Source organism: Cyprinodon variegatus, unplaced genomic scaffold, assembly GCF_000732505.1.
Source record: "Cyprinodon variegatus isolate N-32 unplaced genomic scaffold, C_variegatus-1.0 Scaffold356, whole genome shotgun sequence".
NCBI lineage: Eukaryota > Metazoa > Chordata > Actinopteri > Cyprinodontiformes > Cyprinodontidae > Cyprinodon > Cyprinodon variegatus.
Window position 1 is genome coordinate 331,408 of NW_015150809.1, and position 27,437 is coordinate 358,844.

General features: G+C 37.6%; 2 protein-coding genes across 2 annotated transcripts; one reads left to right on the plus strand and one right to left on the minus strand.

Moving 5' to 3' along the window:
* Positions 1-2,000: 2,000 nt before the first annotated feature.
* LOC107091895 (serine/arginine repetitive matrix protein 2-like) lies at positions 2,001-18,216 on the minus strand. Its single transcript, XM_015386091.1, has 10 exons — positions 18,051-18,216; positions 14,572-14,663; positions 14,070-14,271; positions 12,943-13,016; positions 10,062-12,842; positions 9,601-9,943; positions 8,960-9,483; positions 8,385-8,863; positions 5,742-5,834; positions 2,001-2,900 (listed from the first exon to the last, which is right to left on the minus strand). Exons 2-9 carry the CDS (start codon positions 14,597-14,599, stop codon positions 5,760-5,762), a joined length of 4,506 nt encoding a protein of 1,501 aa, XP_015241577.1. The 5' UTR covers positions 14,600-14,663; positions 18,051-18,216; the 3' UTR covers positions 2,001-2,900; positions 5,742-5,759.
* Positions 18,217-19,971: 1,755 nt separating this feature from the next.
* On the plus strand, positions 19,972-26,964 carry ercc1 (excision repair cross-complementation group 1). The gene is made up of 9 exons (XM_015386088.1): positions 19,972-20,157; positions 20,364-20,777; positions 22,139-22,242; positions 23,065-23,164; positions 25,517-25,593; positions 25,787-25,886; positions 26,053-26,124; positions 26,502-26,570; positions 26,664-26,964. Exons 1-9 carry the CDS (start codon positions 20,101-20,103, stop codon positions 26,724-26,726), a joined length of 1,056 nt encoding a protein of 351 aa, XP_015241574.1. The 5' UTR covers positions 19,972-20,100; the 3' UTR covers positions 26,727-26,964.
* Positions 26,965-27,437: the final 473 nt, after the last annotated feature.

A 27,437-nucleotide genomic window follows, 5' to 3' on the forward strand; every position in this document is an offset into this window, starting at 1 on the left:
GTAGCTTCCAGAAGGTCATTCTGTCATTGTCTGAATAACCTGCATGGAAACTTTGGGGAACTTTTGACAGAATACCATGGAAGCTTTAAAAACAAACTGACCTATCTGCATCAACTGCCTGCAACAAATTCGTATTATTTCTCAGATGTGTTTAGAAGCCTTTAGAGATGGATAATCCAGGTCCAGAAAGTAAAAAAGCTGCCTTGTTTTTCTTCATCCTGTTTAATTAAACAGCTGATCAGCTCCTCAGGTTATTTGTTTGCATTGTGGAGCCAGAAATGCAAATGGTTGGAACTTATCCCGAACAGGTCTTTTACTTTTTTAAGCCATCCCATCGTTATGAAGTGCATGGTCTCTAAAGGATGCATTTCAAAAAGTAAAGAACTTAGAGGAAAGATTTAGTAAATACTCTTGGAAGTTCTCTTAATTTTATTTTGCCAAACTTTTACATAATCTTTAGGCAAACTTAGGATAATTTAATCAAGAATACCAGCAAAAGTATAGCTAAAATATATTTTATGGTTCTTAAATCTTTTAATTCCAGGCGTCTAACATTTTTTATATGAAGTTTAAACGGGATTTCTGCACAGCTGTAAAGTGCACCGTTTTCCAGTGTCCTAAATCCTTACTCTGGGATTTTCTCTAGGACTACGATTCCTCATTTCTAAAAACAGAAATGCTTTAATTTTTTATGGAGACTTGGCATTATTGTGAATGAACAGCAGATTGATGCTCACATATCTTTGTTATAGGAGAATTAAAAGATCCAACCATGGTGTACCTCCAAGTTCACTCACTGACTACAAGAGACCAGATTTTGTGGTTACAAAAAAGGTATTGAAAGAATTGCTGATTTTCCCACATTTAGAGAACATAAAGTGCACCACCTTTAGGAGATATTGAAAACTGCAGCTGATTTCATACTAGATCCCTTTTTAAAAAGGCATTATTGGACCAAAATACAGGTCTATTTTACACAGTATGATTTGGACCAGGCTGAGAATAATCAACAGCTTTCTGGCTCTATGCAACAGGACACTGATTTATTCAACTAGTCACTTTTAAAATCTTTTAGTTTTAATGGTGGCTCAGATAGAGTATTGTTGGTTAATTACATGCATATGTCCCTTTATTAAAATGTGAATGGCTAAAACAGCTGCTAAACAATTTGAATATTATAAAGTCTTGCTTAGTAAAGTTCAATTACAGCCAGTGATTTAAGATAGAAGAAAAACAGTATGAAAAGATTTGAGGTTTTTAATAATCATCAACACATTTATATACAAAGCAAGCAACAATATCATGTTCAAATAAAAGAAACAAAATAATCCTAAAATGTTATAACAGTTATAACAAGACATTGTACAGAGCAAGTATAATTAATGTTGACAAAAATCAAAGATCATTTTCTACGGTTTACCAAAAAGGGGCATGAATGTGAAAAAAGTGAATGGAATCACAATAACACGCCCCTCCAATGAAGAAAATTATGACGATATCTTATTATAATAAGCACACACTTGTCCCTTACAGTTTATGAGCACCAATTGGTCTTTGTTCTTCAATTATTCAATGGGGCAAATAAGCGCGTGAAAGCAAGAGGATGAGTTTACAGCATTACCAGATTTAAGGGTTAAATTGTTCGGGCTTGTTGGGATCTTCCATTTAAATCTACCAGATATCTGAATACAAAGCAGGAAGGTGTATGCATGTCCTGCACCTATTGTTACACCATTAATGCAAGCATCTTAATATCCTGATTGTCAAAACCATTTCACAGTGGCGCACTTCAGGATACCCTCGGCTTCCTGTTTTAGAAAAAAACAGATTAAGAAAGAAAATGACTAAAAGTCAAACCCACTACTGAATGGATCTAAAACTATAAACCTGTATTAATAGGACGAAAGGTAATTGCCTGTTGAGCACATCTTAATGGTATTTGCTTTAGGATCAGAAACAAAAAAACCTGATCTTGGGGGTTTTGCATCACATCCATTTTTATCAGTATCTGCGATATTCATATCTACTGTCCCTCCCAGTGCCTGAAATGATGCAATCACAGGGATCCGATATAACTCTAGGTCATTTTCAAACACACCCTATGAGTATGTGCAACAAATCACATTCAGAAACAGATATCCCAACAAAGCCCTCATCAAATAGCAAATCAAACATGAGATTGGTGCTGTAACAGTAGACGTAATTTACACACAACCAGGGTAGCAGTTAAGCTTTTCTTTTTTTCCTTCAGCCATTAATATTCTGAAATTTTCTAAAAGTGATCTTTGCATCCTGACTTTCTCTAAAGTGTGTACCTAATTTTTATAAAGACATTACAAATGAGGATCTACTAACTTTAACTTATTCTGCTTTATTTGATCATAAAACCAGGGGCTACAGATAACTGAAAAGAGTACAGAAAAATAAAGAATAGACTGTTTAACACAATCCTAAAAAAAACATTAAAGGTAAAGCTGTGTTTGAGAAATTTAGAGCATATACAAAAGCATTGCCCCACGGGTTAGTTTGGGTAGTTTCTTCTTCGGGTTTTCTAACGGTCTTGCGTAGGTGAGAAGCTGCATTGTTGAGATGGTGGTGAAAGACTTCAATACAAACATTAAAACTCACTGTACAGTCATACAACTGCGCACCTCAGTGCCTCCTGTTTTCTCAGTGGTATAACAGGTGAAAATCTGCAAGTCTCTGGCTCTCATACAAAGAAAACAACAAAACAAGGAGCAGTGCCAGGCAGTTGGCCTTGCTGACGCTCCTATATTTTATAGCTGCAACAACCAGGGTGCTTTTCCACTCTGTCAGATCATCTGGTTGACAGAGAGAACTGGGGAAAGAAGGTCCTTAAGAGAATCCTACATTTTACCTCAGTCATTCAAAGGAGGTGGCTGTAAATAGGAAAGAAAATAAAAAAGGTACTTTAGTCATTGGAAAATATAAATTTAAAAAGAAATGTTTGATGGCATACAAGAAGTATTTAAAGGGTGTTAGCATTTAAACTTAACAGTAGAAATCCTAGCCACATTCAACAGGTTCAGGAAGATTTAATGATGACATATCATAAATGATTCAGAAGCAAAAGCTGGATAAAGGCAAAAGTGACAAAGCTTGGACAAAAAGGTGAATCTATACAGAAAAATTGTTCAATATGTTCTGATTTTATCTGAAAACTTTGGACCACTGACCCACATTACAGTCATTTTCTGTCTCCTGATTAGATGCTTATTTGGGTTTCAACCATTGAAAATGATTCTAAATGAAGAACTGATGCAGAGTCAACGATACGCTACAAATTCAATCCAATAACCTTTAATATATAAAAAGATGCTTAAATTATATTCTTTGGTTAGGTCAAGAAAAATATAGAATACTAAAGATGGAAAAATCAAGAAAAAGGACACATGTAAATGTGTCTTAAATTGAACCTACAAAAAATATCTAATATACTAGAAATATATTTTTCTTTACATTTAATGTAGATTATTGTGGTTTACGGATCAAAACACTAATATTCAGTTTTTCAAATCCTATATTCAAAATAAGGAAATACATAAGATCTATTTTTCAGTCATTTACTGGGCCCACACAAGTAAATCAGCACCAGTAAAAAAAAAATCCTTTTTTTTTTTTTACTTAAATCATTGCTGGAATACACATATCTGTTATCACCTATAGGTGCAGTAATGCAGGGGATACAGCTTTAACTGATCAAGCCAAGTATAAAGATGAATTTAAATCATGCCAACAATAAATAATGGCTTTGGGACTAGTGGTTCTTACAGTTGTTAGTAGCATGAAAACTATTAAAAACATTAAATTTCGGCACATTTCAATCAGAGAAACAGCTGGCAGACATTGGCTGAAGATTGAAACAGAGACTACAGCATGGCCTTGCAGTTAATAGTGAAAAATAAGAAGGACAGGCAGTTGAAACAATAACAGGTAGCTCTCAGGTTTAGTTCTATACATTATTAATCTGAGACTGCTCTCATTTTTGATGCTAATTAGGCGAAGCAACACCTAGTGTCCATCTACCAAAGCGTAGTTTTAGCCAATCATGGTAACAAATGAAACAAAAACTGACAACACAACTTATGTTTTCTCGTTCATGCTGTTTCAAACATAAAACCGTGGAGTCTGATAAAACAGTAGAAGAAGCTCCTGTGTAGTTCAGCTGTGGGCTTGGCGTCTCTTACTTTCATCTGGGCTATATGTGCCAACCCATTTTGCGTCAACTTGAACGATTCAGTCTAGAGTGGTACAAAATGGATTCTTGTGTGCTTGTGAAGTTGCATATATAGAGAGATTTTAGCTTGTAGGTTGAAGACAGAACTTGACAGCTTGTGCACCATTTGGAGAACAAATGGCATAAGTGTGAAAGAAGCTTCAATGAATTCAACAGCTCCATGGAATACTGTAAAGGGTATTTTTTGGGTTACGTTTTGCCATGGGTAGTCTAACTAAATAAAGCCGAGAAAGAAACCATGCACACAGGTCATGGCTTTTAAATAGAAATTCAGGATCTTGTAAAAGAAAGTAAAATCTAATAGGATGCCTTTTTTTCATAGCTTTTCTAGCTCACTGAACCAAGAGGGCATACATTATAAAATGAGTCATGCAAAGCACTAACTATATATATGAGGAAAGTTATGTCACTTCAATGCAGCACAGTGTTCGCAACTAATAAAGATGTGCAAGTGAACCATCAGTTTTACTGTGGTGCCATTTTATGGTTTACAACCTCTATACGTGATGCTGCTTTGTCCCACATTATTTATTCTCCACTCATATTGTGTCTGTTTAAAAACACAGGTGAGTTTAGAGATTGTAGCTAAAATAAATTCAGGAAAATGTGACTCAGGTGAATTTCAGCTCTTTCTCTCTGAATGATAACATATTTGTGTGTTAGACACATTAGCAGAGGTGTTTATTGATTACTACACAACCCACTGTGTGGCGCTGCTGGGTGTTTAAATTAGTGAAAAGCAGTTAACTGTGATCTGAACATGGGAGGAATTTAACGTCTTAAGTAAATTGTTGTTGTTGTTAGGTTTAACTTTCATCTCAAGGATGCATATTCATACAGGTCTAAAGAGATGAGATTTTAGAGCCCTTTGGGTACCTATTCCTGCTTTATTGACCAAGGTATCATTGTTTCTGACTAGTCAGCAAGGTCACTTGACCTAAATTCCACAGGGAGCCTGTAAGGCAGTGTGACCAGAAAGAGAAGGGATACAATGCAGATGAATTGAAGGGTAGAATTAATGCACCTTGCGCTTCTTTAACATCTTAGCAGAACCAAACAAATGCTTCCTTATTGCACATAGATACACTTTCATTTGGCCATCATTTCTGTATTAAGATCTTGTTTGATCTGTTTTATGTTATATTGGAAGTTTTCGTAAAACTGAAGTTTTTTTATTGACAATAAATCAGAATCTTATAACTAACATAAGTAGAGACACACTGTGTATAATAATCTATAAAACAGACAACTTTTCAATTGACTTACTGAAATTTATTTTGACTTTCTTATTGATAACAATATACCGAGGTGGGGCTGAAGGTTAAATTTGCTGAGGTAAAGTTCACAAAATTATTGGCTTTAGATAACGTGATTTGTAGTAAACACATTCTAAATTGAAGCCTGTTTTTAATTGTAAGAAGACAAAATAATAATAATAATAATAATAATAATAATAATAACAAGGATAAAGAGAAGATTTCACCTTTTGGCCTTGATGGTTTTAACTTTCATCATCTGACACATGGGGCTTAGCAATAGCCATCTCCTCTTTGCTATTTGCAATCATCTTGCACTTCTATAGAAAGAAAAAAGATTAAAAAACAAACATTGGTCACTTTAGAAATAAAAACACCACAAGTAACATTTAAAATCAGTACTTTCATTGTACAGCTCCACTCAGTTTTATGCAACTGCTCTATATGCATTAAATAAAACAATGCCACCCTTTAGGTGAATTTTATATATGCATGATTCTAAGCAACCTTTTATTGGACAGTGAGGAAATGATCCAACAAGTTATGAAAGTGCTTTGTTTTATAGTGCTGCTCAATTTTAGAAAAGCATGCAACTCAGTTTTACTTTATTCACATTTTCTTCATTCTTCTTTGCTACATTTCTCACACTCTTTTCCATTAAGCATGTTTCACACTTAAGAAGACCTATATTATAATTAGACTCAGTCATGAAATAAGATGAAAATGAACATTTAATACTTAAGCAACAATAACTTGGCAAGTGCATTTAATAAAGTTGTTTGCAACTTTAATATTGAACACAAAGTTACTGTATTTTCACGACTATAAGGCGCATATAAACGTCTTTTGTTTTTCCTCAAAATGTGCGGCGCGCCCTATAGTGCGGTGCGCTCTATGTGTTACTGCGGACGTTGTTGAGACCGCCATGAGAGCGTTAATGGGGGAAGTGTGGGCGTGGCTTGTGTATAAAAGAACAGGTACGTGCTTTATGCAGAACATTGTTGTCTTAACAACCCTGAAAATGGCAAAGAGACACGCCTATAAAGCACAGTTTAAACTGAAGGCTATCAGCTATGCAGAGGAACATGGAAATCGAGCGGAAGAAATGAAAATTGAACATTTTCAAGGAGGTCCGTCGTGGTGCTTTCGTTTTATGAAACAGCCGGACCAGGACTACAGTAGCTCAGCAACGTCCGGCGAATTATAATGAAAAACTGGCGAGCTTACACTCCTACTGCAGCAAACACATCGCAGACATGGACGAGGTGTCGCTCACTTTCGACATCCCGGTGAATCACACGGTGGAGAAGAAAGGGACCAGCATGGTAGCGATACACACAATGGGGTATGAAAAGGCGTCGTTTACTGTTGTGCTTGGCTGCCACGCAGAAACTGCAGCCTATGGTGATTTTTAAGTGAAAGACTTTGCCTAAAGAGACTTTTCCAGCTGGAGTCGTTATTAGGGCAAATGAAAAGGTGGCGTTTTCCACGCATCACCATCGCTGTTAATCTGTGACTCCATGCGTGCCCATCTCACAGCCGATGTGGAAAAAAAAGGTGAAACAAATGAACGCTGTGCTTGCTGTTATTCCGGGAGCGCCGGGCAAGTTATGCCACAGTTTGCGGATGGATTGTATATGCTTGGGCTAACGTGTCTGCTGGCACTGTTGTTCGAGCTTTCGCAAAAGCCGGCATCATTTCCGAGGAGCCGCTCGGCACGGAAAGTGACTCTGAGAGCGAAGAAGGGGAAATTGGCGTGTCTGATTTAGTGCAGCTGTTTAATTCAGAAACAGAGGATGATGACTTTGATGGGTTTGATTAATACTTTGTAATAAATACATAAATAAAGAACAAACATACTCAGTTTTGCTCCCGCTCTATTTTTAAATACGCCGTAGAGGTATTTAAACGTAGTAGAGGACATGTACCTGTATATAAAACTCACGCCCTATAGTCCGGTGCGCCTTATGTGTGTGTTAAATACAGTAATGGCACACATAACTGAGATTGCGCCTTTTAGTACGGTGCGCCTTATGGTAGTGAAAACACGGTACTGTTAAAAGGATATGTTTTTGCATTGCAAAGAGGCAGCAAGCTATTTTCCTGCCTTAAGCTAATAAGGTTGATCTAGCAAAATAATGTATATCCAAGCTATGCACCGGGTGAGTAAAACATTTATTTTCCAATTGTTGTTGTTAAATAGGGTAACTTTTATCACCAATACAAGCTAATTATGTTTGTTTTATGTGAGGTTGCATGTAATGCAACAACACCACCAAAAAACATCAGAGTGTGAGTACAACTTTATTTCTGCAACTTAAGCGTTTTTAAGCCCAGCATCAGTTTTAGACATTAAACTTGGTAAGGCTTTGGACTTGAGGCAGAATTCCAGCTTTGTTTAGATGCTTATTTAGCCTTGGTAGTACAATTTAAGCTCTAAATTAGAAATACAAAAAGGTCTTCCTTAATATATACATACAGTAGTAGCCATTCAAAATGTCCCTTGACTGGTCCCCTAAGATTCCTTTTTTAAACATCAATCTTTGTACCAAAATATTCTGTCGTGATTTGGGAACATTAGCATCTAAAGAGAAGTGTCATCTCCTGTTCAGACCCTGTCATTCAGTGAAAAGTTGGAGTCAGAGTTAAAAAAAAATATGAATGCCCAGGAGAAGGAGGGGGTCCCTCCATTCGGCTGGCGTTTGCCTGGGAAGGGCAACTTTGAATGGCTGCTACTGTATATTAAGGATGGTTTCCTCACTGAGAACTACATATGAAAAAAAACAAGATTTTAAAGGTCAGTTGTGCTCAGCACAGATTTAAACCAAAGTGTATCAAATCCAGAAGTGACACATCTAAAGCTTACTAACCTCTGTGAGTTCCTTAATGGTATGTATGTTGGCCTGGTGAGTGACCTTCCTCTTTGCTTCCTCGATGTGGTCCATATTTAGAGACTGTGATTGAGGGACAAGGCTAGGGGGTGGTTTGTTAGTTATAGTGGGAAGAGGGGCAAGGGGTGGCATAGCGGCAAGGGCCCCCATGTTGGTCAAGGCAGCAGTCATTGTGGCCGCTGTCATACTTGCCACAGCGGCACTCATTGTGATGTTTGACATTGTGGGCATTCCAGGAATGCTTGGTAAGCCCATTGGACCCATGCTGGACATATTTGGCATTCCCATGCCCATTGGAAGAGGTAAAGGTAAAGGTAATGAAATCGGCGTAGGAGATGGTGTCGGGAGAGGAAGCTGGAGAATGGCTTTTGGCCGAAGACTCTCAGGAATGGGAACTCCTGCCTTGGCACACATGGCGGCAGCATTTGCCTTGGCTATTTCAAGTAACTGGTCTTTATCTGACAAGAGAATGGGAGAGAATGAGACAAAGGGAAGAGTATAAAATACAAAATAAGGTAGGTGCATACACTTTCATCTAAAAAAAATTGTTTTACCCAGATCAGTGAGCCTTGGAGGTGTCTTGCTAGCACTCCGCCGTGATCGGGACCCTGAGCGACGTTGTTTGCGGAGAATGACAACCGGAGAGTGGCTCGGTTCCCTCTTCCACCGGTCTCGTCTATCAAAAGAACGACTGCGAAATGCTGGCCTTCTTCCTCGACCTCGTGACCTTGACCTACGTCTACGATCTGAGGAGCGAGACCGGGATCGCCTGTTTCTGTCTCCTGACCTGGATCTTTTCCTCCGGCCTGTGGAGCGGCTCTTGGACCGCCTACCTCTATCTGGGGACTTCGACCTCCTTCTTCCCCTAGCATTTGGTGAACGGGAACGTTTCTTGCGAGTTGGAGAACGGGATTTTGACCTGCGGTTTCTGGCTCGTGACTTGGAGCTAGAACGCTTGCGGCGGGTGGTAGACCTTGAACGTGATCGTCGTCGTCGGGGAGGACTGCGAGATTTGGACCGTCGCTTCTTTCTTTGTGACGGAGAGACAGAGCTTCTTTTCCTAACTGGAGACTTTGACCTATGAGGGGATTTGAAAGAATTAATAACAGCACAGAATAAAGGACCTTAGTGCCAAGATTCATTGAAATCAAACTTTTTCATTTCATTAGTATTTAAGAAACGGCGTATTTCAAACCTGGACAACTTTTTCCTGGATGCTGCCTTTGATGTAGAATGAGAAAGTTTCCTGCGATCAGTGGGTGAACGAGACTTGGAAAGTTGCTTCTTTGGTATTTCTGGAGATGCTGAACGTGAGGAGCTTCTCTTGCTTTTTGACACAGCTTTGATTGGAGATTCCTCATCCTCTGACCCTTCTGAGGACCCAGAAGCTTCCGAGCCACTGCCTGGTTCTCTTGATGCAGACCTTGAACTTGGAGCATGCAATTTTTTAGACTTAATGGGCTGATCCTGCAACAAATCCAAGGAACCTCTGGTTTGAGAACAGCCGTCAGCTGCATGGAGCAACGGTTTCTGGTCACCTGTTGAATGCACCCGGATAGGACAGCAAAAATCAAAATCTATTCTTTTTCTCCAAAGAAAAATGCAGATCTAATGCAAATATAAATATTTTTATAAAGTAAAATTAAGAGGATTTACCTGTTTCAACACAAAGTGCTCCATTTTCTTCAACAGCTTTTTCTTCTTGAGTCTTCTCTCTAGCAGCAGGAGGAGGAAGCTTCTCTTGAATAGCAGGAGTGAGAGCCGTCTCCTCTTGAATAGCAGGAGGGAGAACCTTCTCCACTTGAACCGTAGGAGGGAGAACTTTGGCCTTCTCCTCTAGAACCGCAATAGGGGGAAACCTCTCCTCTTGAATTGCAGGAGGGAGGGACTTCTCCTCTTGAACCACAGGAGGGAGGGCCTTCTCCTCTTGAAAAAAAGGAGGCAAAGCCTTCTCCTCTTGAACCGCAGGAGGGAGGGCCTTCTCCTCTTGAACAAAAGGAGGCACAGGCATCTCCTCTTTAACAAAAGGAAGCACAGGCTTCTCCTCTTGAACAAAAGGAGGCACAGGCTTCTCCTCTTGAACAAAAGGAGGCACAGGCTTCTCCTCTTGAACAAAAGGAGGCACAGGCTTCTCCTCTTGAACAAAAGGAGGCACAGGCTTCTCTTGAACAAAAGGAGGCACAGGCTTCTCTTGAACAAAAGGAGGCACACCCTTCTCCTCTTGAACAAAAGGAGGCACAGCCTTCTGCAGAACAAAAGTAGGGACAGCCTTCTCCTCTAGAACAAATGGGGGGACAGGCTTCTCCTCTTGAACAGCAGGAGGGACAGCGTTCTCCTCTTGAACAGCAGGAGGGACAGCGTTCTCCTCTTGAACAGCAGGAGGGACAGCCTTCTCCTCTTGAACAGCAGGAGGGACAGCGTTCTCCTCTTGAACAGCAGGAGGGACAGCCTTCTCCTCTTGAACAGCAGTAGGGACAGCTTTCTCCTCTTGAACAGCAGGAGGGAGAACCTTTTCCTCATTAGCAGGAGGGAGGACCTTCTCCTCGTTAGCAGGAGGGAGAACCTTCTCCTCGTTAGCAGGAGGGAGAACCTTCTCCTCGTTAGCAGGAGGGAGAACCTTCTCTTTATCTGGAAGAGGAGCCTTTTTATCTTTAGCTGGAGGGGAGGTCTTCTTCACTTTAACTGGTGTGTAAGATATGGATCTGGCTGAGGATGAACTTTCAGACCTCCCATCACTGGATTCAGACCTTGACCTGGATTTAGATTTGTTCAAAATCGCAGAAAATGATTTTGATTTTGACCTCCTCCTACCCTTTCTTGGAGATCTAGATCTCCTTTTGCTCTGGTGTGGTGATCTGTGTCTTCGGGACAAAGAGCGTGATTTTGAACGCTTGCTAGACCTTGGTGGTGAACGGTTTCTCCTTCCAGTAGACCGAGAACGTCTTTTGACTGCTGAACGGGATTTAGACCGCCTTCGGGAGGGCGGACTTCTTGATTTGGTCCGTTTGCGAGGACTCCTCGATCTGGAGTGCCGGCTACGCTTGGACATTACAATGGATCGAGAACGAGTTCGCCTACTCCTGCGAGCTGACCGAGATCGCGAGCGGCGGGACCTGGGTGGTGGCGACCTCCTGCGGCGAGACAAGGATCGACTTCTAGAACGTCTGCCTCCTGTACGCCTTGCTGGAGATCTTGATCTAGAGCGTCCAATAGGACGCCTAGACCTAGAATGAGAACGACGAGGTTTTGTGATGGAACGTGACAATGAACGCCGACTCCCTGCACCACCTCGCCTTGGCGATCGAGTTCTGGAGCGTCTTTTACCCCCACGGGAACGTGATTTCGACCTTCGTCGTCTCCTTGGAGACCTAGACAATGACGGGGACCTCCGCCCTCTGCGCTTAGGGGATCGTGATACCTTTCTTTTTGGAGAGGGAGAACTTCTGCGTCGCTTTGGTGAATGGGACAAAGATCTCCGTCTTTTAGGAGACTTTGACTTGCTCCGAGATTTTGACCTCTTCTTTAATGGAGTGACAGACAGAGAGGTGGATCTGGATCGACGGCTAGATCTCTTCTGTGACTTTTGGAATGGAGAAAGGGATTTTTTCTTTGATTTTGGAGGAGAACGAGACTTAGAACGCGAGAGTCTTTGACTTTTCTGAGGAGTCGAAGACCGCCTTTCCTTAGAGCTTGATGGAGAATGGGTTCTAGATCTTTCTTTTACAAATTCTCCTGACTGAACCTCCGTTTCTTGCTTGCTGAGACAGGGAGATGGTGACCGACTAGGGCCTGATTGGGATCTCATCATTTCTAAGCCCTTAGAGGGAGATAAAGACCTGGGGGACTCAGACTCTTTTACCTTTTCCCCTTGTAGTAAACAAGCCTGATCTTTCAGGATTAGGTCATCCTTTGGAGTACTGCCTTCCTGTTTGGGGATTATGTCTGGTAATTCCTGAGCATTCATGAATTTGGCGTCTCCATAATTGCTTTCAATCTTTACCTCAACAGTATCGGTCTGTGTTATCTCATCTTGGCCAACAGAAGGCGATCTCTTATCAGTTTCTTTTTCTAGTTCATTGGTGCAAATACCCGTCTCATCTGTGCAGGGGACATCAGTATCTTTTATCTCTTCGGCTTTTATTTCAGGCAATTCAGATTTTTCCATTAAGATGGGAGCTACTTGCTCCTCTTCTTGGTTGCCTTTTGGATTCAGTTGGGATGTTGGCTCCTTGAGGTCCAGTGCAGCAGCTGGAGAACATTTTCCATTGCCAGCTGTCTTAACTCCTTCCCCCTCAGAGTCAGAACCTGAAGCCGAGCTGCTGTCAGACGGCGAGCGTGATGATTTTTTTTCGTGCTTTTCATCTTTCTTTTTCTTCTTTTTTTTCTTCTTCGCAGCTTGCCTTTTATGTTTTTTGGGTTTTGAGCCTCCATCTACATCTGCATGATGTAAGAGAAGCAGTTGCTGTTAGTATTACAATAAGCATTTATTATGTTCTTTTGAAAGTACAAATCATTGGTATGTGTCAATTCTGTGTACCTATAACTGCATCTTTTCTCCTCTCCTCTTTAATTCCAAGGTTTTCAGTTCCAGCTGCTGCTGCCAATCTGGCACTAAAACAAAAAATTAAGCAAACTTAATTTCTAGGTCAAGCAAGGCATAAACTTGTATAATAGAAACCAGTTTAAAAAAAGGCTGGAACAGAAATTTAACTAATCATGTTTTACTAAACAGTTTAAATACAGCAGTCACATTTCCATTCTTAAACATAGGATAATTGCTGATGTAAGAAACGTTAATTAATTTTCTCTTTTTTTTTCTAATGTTTTCATAGCAGAAAAGAAAAAAATAATGTAGCAAAATAGCTCATATGATGGTCTAGTTCAAAGAAAGGACCAAATTCCCCCAGTTTCTGTAAAATGTATTTCTTGATAGCTGATTGCTCTAATTCAGCCCATCAGTCATATGTCTCTCAACGTTTTCATCCCCTCAGTTAACATATAGAATATTCTTGTGCCAAAGTGAATAATAGGGCCCTTAGTCTGATGACATTGTTGTTTTATATGTTTAGACAAATGTAGAGGTCTCTCTACTGGAATAACTGTAAATCATTTAGTAATTTATTGCGGTACTCTGATATCACATGGTGGTTGATGCTCTTTTTACAAATAAAATACTTTATATGACTTTGTTGGTTCACATCATTTTGATATAAACCAAATGTTAAAACCTGGTCAATACATATTCATGCATATCCTCCCTCGATGCATCCAGTCTCTTCACAGATGTTTCTGTGAATTCCTTTACCTGATGGCTATACATTTTGGAAATTAAGACCATCCTTTGATACCATAAACATACATAAACAAATTGTTTTTTCACGGTAGCCAATGAGGTTTTATTGTCAGAACTTGTGTTCTAACATAAATTCTCAGTAGCATGTATTAAACAAGGTGCCTATATGAACAACGTAAAATGTAAAGATCTTGTATATGCTACATTTAAAATGACCGATGGCTTTTGCGAAAGAAAAGCAGCCATTTCTTCATCCTAAGCTTAAGAAAAGAATATTAAAGAGCATTTTATATTGTACAATAATATAGTCTTCTTTAACCATTGTAGAAGTTAAACACAAAATGAATATACATATACATTTTCTGTCTGACCTGGCTCTAGTGGTCCTTCTCGGTGGTGGAGGAGGCTCTGCGTCGGACTCGGCACCAGATTCTGAACTGCTCTCCTTCTCGCCTTTTCTCCTCCTCTTCTTCTTTTTGCTTTTGTGTTTTCTATGCTTCTTGTTTTTCTTGTGGGGTGCCTCAGTACCTTCCTTGGCATTCAAGTCATCTTTTTCAGGCGTGTCATCCTCACCTGTACATGTAAGGCAATATTTTAGTGATCTTTTTTTTTTATTGCTCAAAAAAGAAAACACAAGGAGAATTGTCATAAAAGTTTGCCCTGACAGAGTGACCAAGACGTGTCATGCGCAGGAATCAGCATGAGTCTTAAACACAATGCAATTTAATTTATCCTTTGCAAACCTACATTAAAAAATTCTGACCAAAAAAATAATTTGTTTTTAAAAGTAAAATGTAATTTAGGTTGTATGAAATGTAAGATACATGAAAATTAGCGTACATTATACACTTTGAAGAGCTAGATATTACATACCTGATGGAATGTCCATTGCACATTCCATTACGGCAGCACAGAGATGTGGTAGAGTGCCTTCTTAATGATCTTCAAACAGAAGTCTCTCAGTGCTGGAAAACAAAGGTAATATGATATTAATATGCAACACAGCCTCATTACTTTATCAAGCGTTTTGCCCACGATCAAAATAAAATAAATTAGAAAGGAATCCTAGAGGAGTAAATCATGATAATCTAATCGGGGAAAAAGTAAAAGCAATTAAATGCGTTTTATTTCACATAAGATCTCTTTCTTCAAAAAGTCTGTTAATTAATTAATTTGTGATAAATTGATTTATGTTGTCTTTAGGGCTGTAACTAACAATCATTTTACTAATTGATTAACCTGTTGATTATTTTTCGATTAATGATCGGATAGCAAAAGGTTTCTTTTCCACTTGAGGTGTTCTGAATAGAGCATAAAGACGGACAAAAAGTTTTTCATCTTAAATGCAAAAGGTTTATATAGGTTTTTTTTTTTTTTTTACAATTTTGGTAAAATTACTGCTCTAAATAGGTTGTTCTGCCAGCTAAAGGTATGTTTTAGAGTCTCTATACTCCATTTAATGATAAATGATAAACTAAATTATTTGAGGACTATTTCAATAAATGAAATGCAGTTAGAACTGATTGAAATGCAATGTGAAGATTCTCTGAAGAGTCAACATCAGCTTCTCTCCCTCCCTGAATTTTATCCGAGTTTGGATAACGGCAAGTTTCCTTTGATGAGACACCACTCAAAAGAATGATGAGCCTGTTCGGCTCGACATAAAGATGTGAACAAACATTTTCTCTGCTAAATGAGAACAACAGCAGGCTGAGAACAATAATGACTGATAGACATCTCCGGGAAGTCCTTCGTGTCACAACCACCAAACTTTCTCCTGACATGTCAGGCATCCTTCGATACAAAGGACAGCATCACTGCTCCCACTGAGTGCAGTGTTCTTCACGTCATATGTGAGTTGGACTTCACACGGGATCACCTAGTATGTGTTGAGTATATGTATGTGGATTTATTGCATGTGAAATAATTGAAGAAACAAACACAGCAATCATGTGTCAATAGGTTAAAAAAAAAAAAGTGTGGACACCCCTGGCTTAAGGGGTGTCTAAACTGATGAGCCAACGTTTAATTTCCGGATGGTCTGCTACGTAGATGACTAATGGTTTCAAAATTTACAGCAAAACAACCAAGTATTGAAACAGCCTTGGAACATCACACTACCACAGCTGTCTCTGAAGGTATGGTGCCTTTTTTTCTAAATAGTTGTTTGCTCTACACTAATTGCAACAAAGTGCATATCTTTAAAAATGTCCACATATATCACATTGCTACATAATATTTTATGAACATGTGAGAAAAGCCTTTGTGATGTTTTTGGTCTGCTGGGGCATTTTGGCCTAGGATTCTCCCATAGATCCAACTTTTGCTCAGTTTCTTTCTTATCGTCCTGTCATAAACAACCTCAAGTTATGTAGGTACAGCTTCAGGGTTCTTAAAGGTTCTTAAAGTGGGCAACATGTTAACTTTTATAATTTTCAAACCTTACCCTTTTCACACAAGGTGATGTTTGTTTCTATAGATTTTACCCTAAATAAATGAATCATATCAAAACTGCAGTTAGTATTTACCAAGGTTAAATCTGCACATTTCTCATCTTTAACATTTAAGTGCCTTGAAAAAGACCGGGTATCTATAAGAGGGTCAATACTTTTTCACAGCACTGTATACATTGATATTTACAATATCAAGTTGTTATATTTACAATATTCTGTATTGAGTAACGAGAAAAATTCAACATTTGGTATGTTACAATGAGCTGCTCAGTGGCTAGGCTGTGCGATTTTGCCAAAAATCAAAATTGACATTTTATTTCGATTATCCTTTGCACTAACCACTAGCATAATGAGCTTATCAAGGGTCGATTGTCCTGGGAATATAGTGTTTCCCTTAGCCAGATGTGTATGGATCTGAACTCTAGCTGCAGCTCTTTGATCTCCTCTGTGAGGTGGGGAACACACTTGCTGGAGTGAGACAAATAGTATCTCACTCTCCAAAACCTTGAGCGCCTCTGCCATTTGGAAATTGCATTTATTCAAATTGAGATCAAATTGCGAATGCCAGAGAAATGTTCAGCCCTAGTGTATGGCAGCTAATTGGGCTCCCATCATTTGGGTTTACTCCTGACATATCTGTCTACTCAAAAACAGCAAAAAATGTTGTTACTGACGTTTGAGCTTCTATCACCTATAAACAAAGACATTTGACTTTTATTAGGCAATCTATTGGCAGACAAAACTAAAAGTGTGTATGCTGGAAAAAATTTAAACTTTAGTGTCAGGATTAACAGGAACTATTAGCTTCAATTTGAGTGACACAATCTGTCAGAAAAAAAATGTATGCAAAATAATAACGTTGACTCTGATCGAAAATGATCTGCCTAATCACAATTAGCCAATATTTTTTAAAAATAGTTAATTTAATGACCGGAGAACACATTCTCTAAATGTGTCATTTGTTGAAAGAACCACTTAGAGCAGAGAAAGATATGCATTTAGAATTCACGATTAAGACCCCTTAGTCTATCAACTTTATCTATTCAGAAACTACCTCAGAATGAAAGTTTTAGCTGCACGTGGCTTAAATTCAGTAAAAAAATATAACAGATTAGTCGATTTGCAAAGCGATCAATAGTTGCAGACCTGTTTATAACGGCATTATACTTGATTTAAAAACAGCACAAACAACAATGCAAATACATGCAGCAGGAGCACGTATGATCTGGAGCATTATAAACTGACAATGAGGCTATAAAAACATACTGATCTTAAAGAACCCAGACTGCACAACTCTATGAAGAAATTACCATTCATTCTGTATAATAATTACAGTTAATAATTTTTGTATGTCCTCATCAAACAATGTTAACACAAGCGGCACGATATACGCTTACCAACTTGCTGTTTTAATGTTTAATCAACAATCTCGACTTAATTTCGCTGATTTGAAATAAATGCAATGTGCTGGGATTAAAAGGCGTTTAACACTGTATTCAAACCCGCATCGAAAGCGGAGCTGAATGAGAAAAAAGTTGTGTGCACATCGCCAGCCCGTAAACACGTTAGATAACGTTATCCAGGCCTACAATGCCCTAGCTAACATTTATTTTCCATATGGCATCCGTTCGCTTTAGCTAAACACAACACAATCAATTTTATAACAAGAAATACCTCGTTTTCAATTTCTACAAGCTGTTTAAAGCTGTATTTATATTTTATTTTTGGCCGCAGGAGCCAAATATCCGGCCTATGAAAAGATGCGGCCTCACGCGCCGACAACGCACATACAGTCAAACATTTAAGCTAGTTTATAGCTGCTATGTTTTAGCTGCTACTGATGTCAACAAAGCAAACTTCTCCCTCGGTCACAGTTTTACTTGTGTAGCACATATTTACCAGTTTATGATAAAAGGCTCCGGTTGCTACAAAGGTGAGTAGCGGGACCAGGTGAATGCTGGACTAAATTGCGCGAAATCAAGCAGTTGGTAAATATGCTAGCCGTTAACGTTAGCTCACACTCTGCTCCGCCATGATGAAGAGAGGTATCCCAGCATGCCATGCTTCGCGGGTTGAACGTCTGCGTCACCATTTCCAAGGCAACGCTACAGCAAACACCTACCCTCCAAAACAAGAGTTTCCACATGCTGAATGTGTGCTTATGGTACATTTCATGGTCAAAAAACTGTGATTTAGTGTTAGAAATCAAACCAGTAGTAAATGCTGATGTCTAATTACACAGTGTCTCATTTTTATCAAAAGTCAAAACTTGAACCTTAGCATATCTAACCAAACTTAAAGGCAATAATCTAAACGAGATGTTATATGTCTTTTTTTTGTGGTTTTCTGTTGTCATCAGAAATAGTGTCAGTAGCGTTTTATTTTTCTACTCACAAAGCATGCTCTTTGTTGTCATACAACAGCCTTTTTCAGCCAAATAAAATTGGTTCTTCTTATTCATCCATTTGTTTGTTGTTTATTTATCTGCTGGAATTCCCTTTATAGATTTGTAAACCTCGTAATCATGCAGCTACCTGCTATCCATGACATTTTTGTGATAATGGTATGAACTTAAACATTAATTGGATTTTTCTCAGAATTACAAGATACAATAGATGTAACCAATGTAGCCATGCTCAGCAGCCTATACTTAACCTTCGTAAATTATTTTGTGTTGCACATTTCTTTTGAAGGATCAAATCTAGATTCAGATACTATGGAGAATTTATTAATCCCAACCAATCAATAGACAAGGAAGGTTCTATTGTTGATTAAATAAGAGGCAGGGTGCACTTATCTAATAGGGGCCAATTTCCTTAATATCCATGTTTTTGGGTAGTAAATGCCTGCAATATGCAGCAGCCAATGATTATCAATAAAACTCATTAATGCAGTGGGAGAGCATGCAAATGACATGAAGAGAAACAACTTCCCTTGTTTACAGACTTTGTGTTCTATTTGAAATTAAACAAGACCATACCAATCATTAAAAGGGTCTCTATCCAAGGAAGCATAGGCTGCATCTTTGATTCTCCAGGATTCTCTGGGTAAGCATCTGACAGCAGTGAACAGAAGAAACTTCCCATTTAAAAAGGAAAGACTTTTGGTATTTGAGAAAACTGGGATCACTATAAAATCACAGCTTCTCAAATACCCAGACAGAAAATAGTTTTAAATTGCTTATGAAACATAGTGGCTGACAATTTTCATACTATTAAATCAGTCACATAAACTAAAACACATCCAAGTTTAGTGAGCAAAAAAGAGGCTCAAAGATCACCACAATATGCACAGAAATACATTGTTATAAACTCCTATTGCCAAAAAATGGTTAGCTGCTTACTGTGAATATTGGTTGTAGATTTCACTGCTTTTGCACTTGGATATAAAGCAATGTCAAGCCACATTGAGGCAATGCATGCAAATTTAATAAACTACAGAGAAATAATTGAGGGAGTGTAAATAGACATTAAAGCAAAAATGTGTTGTACTCAAACAAATCTGCAGATTTTAAACATAAAGGTGTGCTACAACAACAATTTTAGGTATCTATCTGGGTTTTCTAAGTCCTTTTTCCACTGTGTATAGATGTGTCACTACAAAAGTCAAGGGTAGCTAATGCTACTGTTTACAGAACTCAGATTTTTATTCACTCACGAAATAAGCAACAGAAAAAAAATGGTATGTTAAGATGTGCTTTTATTTTGGTAGTCCCGACTCCGGATGTGAAAACGCCAGTCTTTCTTTACTTATGGAACGTTAGTGGAGGTTTACATCATAGATATCCGGTTTACATAACACTCCTTACCAGTTGGTGGCGGAAATGCTCACCTAACGTTTTTGCCAACCGCCATAAAAAATTTCAATAAAAACAAGAAGAGGTTCATAATAGATGATTTTAATGTGAAACGTTTTATTTTATGAAAAAGATTTAAAAATAAAAACGGAAATGAAAAGGTTTCACATCAACCTGGACGATTCTGCGTTCACTAAAGAAAGAATACCGGTATGTATTCTTTAGTCCTTCTTAGCATGATGTAGCTTTGTTTATAGCTAACTGTTTTAAACTTCTGTCTATTTAAATAACGTTCTCTTTTGACTTCCTTTTTCAAAATAGTGTATCAAGAACATTATCATGGGTCGTAGATTTTCTACAAACCTACACATTTTCATTCGCAGTTTTCAAAAACTCTGTTAATTTTTATTTTACAGCCAAAGTCTCAGTTTCAGTCAAAACAAAACACAAGCTCTCCATCAACGTCCACCACAGAGCCAATTGCTAAATGCTCTGTGCAGCCCCTCTCCTATGCAGAGTACATCGTCCAGAGTAAAGGTACAGCAGCTGCAGCTCCACAGAGAAATGTTGCCCCCAAACAGCCCATGGCAGGAGGAGCTGGGGTCTGCAGTCTGCAGCCAAAGGAGCCAGAATCTGTATCGTCCAGCACTGGGGGCTCTGAAAAGACCCAAGACTGTGATAAAAGGACTGAAGTTCAACTCGAGGAGGGCAAAAAGAATAAGGACAAACTAGAGCCATCTGAGAGGAGCTGTCACAAGTCAGATCCAAGCCTCATCCAGGGTCCAAAACCAGTGGGCTCTGGGAGCAGCATTATTGTCAGTCCTCGACAGGTAAGCTTGGACTCAAGGTGGAAGGTGTCCTTTTATGTGCATCCTTTTATCATCTCATGCTGGGGAAGATTCTTAGTCATCCAGGTCATCCCTTAGCAAAAAGTAGTATATATGTAGTATATTTTATTAAGAATACTTAAGTATAAGTTTAGAAAGTATACCCAACAATGTACTTTTAGTGTATTTGAAGAATTACTAAAGTAATACTTTTTTGAACTAAATTGGGACATTTTTAAGTTTACTAAAGTATACTTAAAGTATACTTTAGTAAACAATAATGTAAACAATAGTATAGTCAAGTACACTTGACTATACTATTGTTAAGTATATGAAATATAGTTTAGAATAAGTAAACTCTACATGCACTGCCTGATTTTAAGTATGAAATTAGTGCACTTTTAGTATACTTGAATAAACTACTTTTTGCTAAGGGATAGTTATTCCAAAAAAGTTAAAAGCAATCCGCCAGACTTTGTAATGTTCATTAAAAGTCATTAAATAATTATTTTTTTGAATTACGGCCTGAATTGGCCATAAAATTTATTAAATGTGATTATGTTTGGCAGATTTATTTTGGCATTTAAAATGCTTTATTTAGAGAAAAAAAAGTTTATAAAAACAATTTATTAAACGATATATATATTTGTAAATACATCGCGATATATTTGCATATTTGCACGTAAATGCTTGCGGTTGATTGTAAAGCCGTATGTTCAGAAAAGAAGCTTGAGATGGAGAAAAGGCTAGAGAATGGGCAAAATGCTCATTTCAACAAAAGTGGCTGGAAATCGAGGAATTGCAGCTTGCCCACGGTAAAGATGAAGAAGGAATTTGCTGTGTATATATATGGAATCAGGGGTACTTGTTGAATGCATTAAAATTATTTCTAAGAGCATTAAAAAGCATTAAATTAGAGTTGCTCATTCCTGTATAAACCCTGTTCTAAGTTTGAAAACGAAGACAGGGGATCAAAACATCTCGCCTGTTCAGTCAGGCCAACACTTCCCTCTAACAACACCCTTTCAGAGGCGTAGACTAGTATTGGTATTGACGGCTTATAAAGAACTCAAACGACTCCCCTTTCGTAAGTGGCGTAGCCATTCTTCGGGTACAATTTGCATGTTTTCTAAACCAAAACAAGGCATTTTTTGGTCCTCGAACTCAACGCGCATTCTGACATTTTGAATTGAAAAAGCTTCCTGGATGGGAAGCGAAACGTCTTCCAACTTGGAAAAAAAATCCAGTGGATTGGTTTTTAAGTTTTTTTGAATGTGTATCATCTCATCCATTTGCTTGTTAGTGAGTATTGCCTGTTATTTTTTGTTAAAGACGGAATATTGTGTTTGTTTTTGGTTTTGCAGAGGGGTAATCCCATTCTAAAGTTTGTTAGGAGTGTCCCCTGGGAGTTTGGAGAAGTTGCGCCCGATTACATCCTGGGACAGACAACTTGTGCTCTTTTCCTTAGGTGAGTGGTTTTGGAAGGCTATTAGATTAACAAGAAATGATCTGTCTGAACAATTTTCCAAAAATAGAGCCGGAGAAAAACAAGGCAGTGGCAAAAGTTTTATTAAATATTGTGATGAATTCAGGGCCACTATTTTTACAATTTTTCACCTCGTCTGTTGGTTGTATGTCATTGCAATATTTACTACACAATATTGGTCTCCTGTAGGTCTATGATGCTGATATGTGTATATTTGTGTGCTGTGGGTAACTACTGCAGTAATAGTAGATTCACATGGGATGATTTTTTCGGGCGACTGGAGTGACAGATTTAGATGTTACCATTATATAGCGGCACGCAGCAGGAGTTATGTGACTGACTTGTTTCTAGCAATGTCACAGGCGTGATTTTGGCTATGCCAGTGGCACTACACCTTCAATGGGTGCAGAACGACGGCCTCTAGAGCTGGAAAATCTGAACTTCTGTGTATTGTATGTATGTATGTTGCTGTATGTTGCTACCACTAATCATGGTCTGGAAACAGGTTGAGCAAACTCTCTTAGTGAAACGGAAAACTCAGTTTCCTTATTTCAGGTTTAGAAAACTTTAAGTAGCCTGCCTGAAGTCCTAGAACTTGTCTGCTATTATTGCATATTATTATGCATTTATTAGTAATATGGTGAAATATTGGAATGTGTCATCTGCCCTTAAAAGTAAATAATTTAGCATCAAGGATGATGACTTGTTGGGTTTATGTTAATTGGTGAAATCTTTTCCTAACCCTTATTCTGTTCTGTGTTTTATTTTTCTCTATTTGTCCACGGTTTTGGGCCTGATTTGAAGCCTGAGGTATCACAACCTAAACCCGAACTATATCCATGACCGTTTAAAGCAGCTTGGAAACGCATTCACCTTACGAGTGTTGCTGGTTCAAGTAGATGTGGTAAGTAATGTGGTAATGATTGATAAGACTGATACCAGTTGGTACCTATGCTGCAGACAAACACTATAGCTGTCAGAGTAGAGTGGAAAATTGTTTCATAAATCCGTGTCTTTTAGGAATGAAACAAATATTTGAATTAATCATGGTTAATTGATTATTAAAATAATCATCTACTAATTTAGTGACATGCCTTTAGCTATAAGAGAAACTTACTCAGAGCACTAATCATGCAAAGTACTTTGTTAGGAACATAAGGAACAATCATATCTCTGATATAAGATGGAGCTTGGCCATTTAAAGCTTTATATGTGAGAAGGAGGATTTTAAATTCTATTTCTTGATTTAACAGGAAGCCAATGAAGACAAGCTAGGATAGGAGAGATATGATCTGCCTTTTTAATTTTCAACAACAGTCTGGCTGCAGCAGTTTGGATCAGCTGAAGGCTTTTAACTACAGTTTGCGGACTTCCTGATAGTAAAGAATTACAATAGTCCAGCTTGAAGTAACAAATGCATGGACTAGTTTCTCAGCATCAGCCCTGGACAGGAGATTTCAAATTTTTTGCAATATTCCACAGACGAAACAAGGAAATTCTAGAAACCTCTTTGATATGGGATTGAAATGACAGGTCCCAAAATTAACACCAAGATTTTTTTATTTTATTATCTAAAGTGACTGACTAATCAGCTTCTTTTTCAAAGACTCTGGTCCAAAGACTATAACTTGTGTTTTGTCTGCATTCAGCAGCAGAAAGTTAAGAGTCATCCGGGTTTTTGTGTCTTCAAGACATGCCTGTAATCTATGTAATGGGTTAGCTTCGTCTGGATTTATAGACAGATATAGCTTAGTATCATCAGCATAACAATGGAAATGAATCCCATGCTGTCAAATAACTCTACCGATGGGAAGCATTTATATAGTAAAGAGAATTGATCCTAGCACTGATCCCTGTGGTACTCCTTTAGGTATCCCTGGAGCATGAGGAAGCTCTATCATTGACGTGAACAAACTGATATCGGTCAGATAGAAACTATTTAAACTAATCTAGAGCTATTCCTTGATTTCCCACATAATATTCAAGTCTTTTTAAAAGAATATTATGATCAACTGTGTCAAATGCTGCAATGAGTTCTAACAGGACAAATACAGATACAAGTCCTTTATCTATATATTGGGGACTTTCACCAGAGCTGTTTCAGTGCTTAATGAGCTCTAAAGCCAGGCTGAACCTCTTTAAAAAGTTGTAAGTGGTCGCACACTTATTTGGCAGCTTCTTTCTCAAGAATTTAAGATAAGAAAGGAAGATTGAATATAGGTCAATAATTGACCTAGTCATCTGAGTCAAGAGAAGGTTTCTTGAGTAAAGGTTTAATTACAGCTACCATAAAAGCCTTTAGTACATATCCGTGTAACAGAGATAGATTCATTATTCCTTAAGAAACCTTTTGCTCTCTGATTATTAATCGATTAATCGAAAAAATAATCAGCAGATTAATCAAGTTTCAAAATAATCTTTAATTGCAGCTCTAGTTAACTACAAAAAAATGTTTTGATGAAGTCTATCCTTTTCTATCTTGCTGTGATGCACCAGCTAATGCAAAGTTACATTACATGTTTAAGTTAGTTTTATATAGTTCTGGTAATTGGTGTTTGTTTTTGTTTTTTTTACAGGTTTGCTTATTTTATTCTTTATTTAAAAAAAAAAAAAAAAAAATGATGAGAAGACAAGGGAGAAAAAAAAAGGATTTGTTTGTTTTCTTATTTTTGTATACGTTTTCTATTTCCTTTGTACCTACACTTGCAATAGATTCTTTTCATGTTCAACAAAATTATTTGAACCCGAATCTAACTCGTTATTGTTTAGATTTAAAAATAAAACACTGTTTTTAAGGGTGTTTACAACTTATATATTTATAATATTTAAAATATTTAAAGTCGCAGAAACCTTCAAACCAATATTTTCATTCCTAAATAGATATGTTCAAACTGGTTACAAGTTGATTTGAAAAAGGAAAGTCATCTTTTTCACAGTTAAATTATTAAAATCAGTTTTAACAGAAGAGTGACTCTAATGTAAGCTGTTCTTGCTGAGCTGTTCATCCATGAAGTGTATCTTAATTCCACAGAAATAGATTTGCTTACTAATAGTGCAGCTGAAACATGCAGCTGTTTACTATTTTCGGCACAATAGGCAACAGCAAAAATGTCAAAAAAGAAACGTCACAAAATGGCCTTTTTGTATAGAATATACCTGTTATACCACTAGATCACTACCACTAGAAGAGTTCATTGTTAAGAATAATGTGGAATAATACATTGTAAATCTTTATTTATTTATTTTTTTAATACAGAAAGACCCTCATCATGCACTAAAGGAATTAGCTCGCATCTGTATCATGGCTGACTGCACTCTTATCTTGGCTTGGAGGTAAAATTACCAAATGACACACATCAGTGTTCAGTGAAACTATTTCTGTTAACTTGTGAAGTAGAAGAAACACCTATAACAGTTAAAGTTTGTAAAGTGAGTATAAACTTGCATTTAAACTGCATTGTTTTATCTTCTGTTTTAGCTTATTCTACTTCTTCTTTTTGTGTTTTCTTGAAAAATAAATTGGTAGTCCAGAAGAAGCAGGGCGTTACCTTGAAACATACAAGTCATATGAGAAGAAGCCAGCAGACCTTCTGAAGGAGCAAGTAGAAAAAAACTATCTTTCAAAGGCATGTATGAAGAATTGTATTCTCTAAGAAAATCTTTTCTTCTTGTTCTTATCTTACAAATACGCTAAACTTTTTTATATAAATAAGAAGATATAAAATACTGAAATACAGCTGATTTGACATATTACTAGGTCATAATTGATTCATCTTGTGTTTATTTGTGTAGGTTACAGATTGCCTGACAACTGTGAAATCTGTAAACAAAACTGATGCCATAACCTTGCTATCCACATTCTCTGTGAGTATTTCTACACAAAAGATATAAAGTTGGCTTGACCAAAGCTCTTTTCAGAATGATCTATAATACTTCTTTAACAGGAGTAGTAAATGAATAAAGTAACTAACATTTTATTTATACAAGCTAATTAAAATATCAAGTTTTTTCATGTTTAAACTTTGAAATCTGCAAATTACTAGGTAGTGTGTCACAAAATACCTATCAGTTGTTGCCAGATAAGGTCAAGAAATGAAAACTATTGGGGAAATGTTTCATAAAGCATATTGATTCTATCATATCAGTATTTTAGCATATTAGCTCTCAGACTGAACCATTCAATTCAGTTGGATAGAATAATGCAGGCAGTATACAGATAACATACTTTTATACCTTTGCAGTCGGTAAAAGGAATCATTGATGCCTCTAAAGAAGACTTGGTTCTCTGTCCAGGCTTGGGACCACAAAAGGTGAAGAATATCTGTTAAGAAAGGCTTATCATGAACATGTTGAACTTTTATTAAAGATTGCTAATTTACAATGTTAATGTTTTGTGTTGACAGGCAAGACGACTTTATGACGTCCTCCATAAGCCTTTTCTGAAGTCAAAGACTAGCAACAGCTGAGATGTCAACTGACAATGTGTTGCAGGAAAGAATAGAATACGAGTAGAATAGAATAGCCTCGTAAATAAAGTTTGTGTTGCATGAATAAAAAACACAGTTTAAAGTACTTATCTATGAGCACAAATGTTTTCTAAAGGTATTGCGTTACTTTGAGATTTCCCATTGGGTTTGTGCACTACTGAAGCTGTGGATCATTTTAACTTGTACTGTCTGTATTTTGGGGATTTTTCTTTTTTTGGAATAATAAAAAAAATATATTTTTGTACACTTGGTGTGATAATCATCCATTTTAAGTTACAGTACTATGAAAACATTTTTTATTTTTTTTTGTTGACATTTTTTTTGTTACATTTAAATATTTTAGATCCTCTTAATACAAGTTTCCTGAGAAGAAGCAGAGCAAGCGCAGATTATTATAGTATTACCAGCTTGTATGATGTCTGTAATTTTTCTGAAATTCTCTTTAATGCAAAAATCAACATTCAGTGTTTGTCACTTTAGAACTTAACCAGGAATGCAATATTAGACCGCTCTCTTTTTGGGACCGCATGGATCATTGCTTGTGTCGCTCAGTGTAGTTCTGCTGGAACAGTGAGGTCTTATAAGATCCAATACTGTGCATGTGGAAAGTGACATTGAACCAAAAGGTTGATTAAGCCATAACAAAGGGGCAATACCTTTTTCCACATACACCCTGTTTGTTGTGATAGC

Excerpts from the sequence above, each read along its gene's own strand:
- ercc1 (XM_015386088.1), top strand. The coding sequence starts at position 20,101 with ATGAAAAGGTTTCACATCAACCTGGACGATTCTGCGTTCACTAAAGAA. Across the intron at positions 23,165-25,516 it reads TGCTGGTTCAAGTAGATGTG|AAAGACCCTCATCATGCACT; the intron begins GTAAGTAATGTG and ends TTTTTAATACAG. Across the intron at positions 25,887-26,052 it reads AAAAAAACTATCTTTCAAAG|GTTACAGATTGCCTGACAAC; the intron begins GCATGTATGAAG and ends TTATTTGTGTAG.
- LOC107091895 (XM_015386091.1), bottom strand. The coding sequence starts at position 14,599 with ATGGAATGTGCAATGGACATTCCATCAG. Across the intron at positions 14,272-14,571 it reads TGCAATGGACATTCCATCAG|GTGAGGATGACACGCCTGAA; the intron begins GTATGTAATATC and ends TTACATGTACAG. Across the intron at positions 13,017-14,069 it reads AGAAGGACCACTAGAGCCAG|TGCCAGATTGGCAGCAGCAG; the intron begins GTCAGACAGAAA and ends TTTTTGTTTTAG.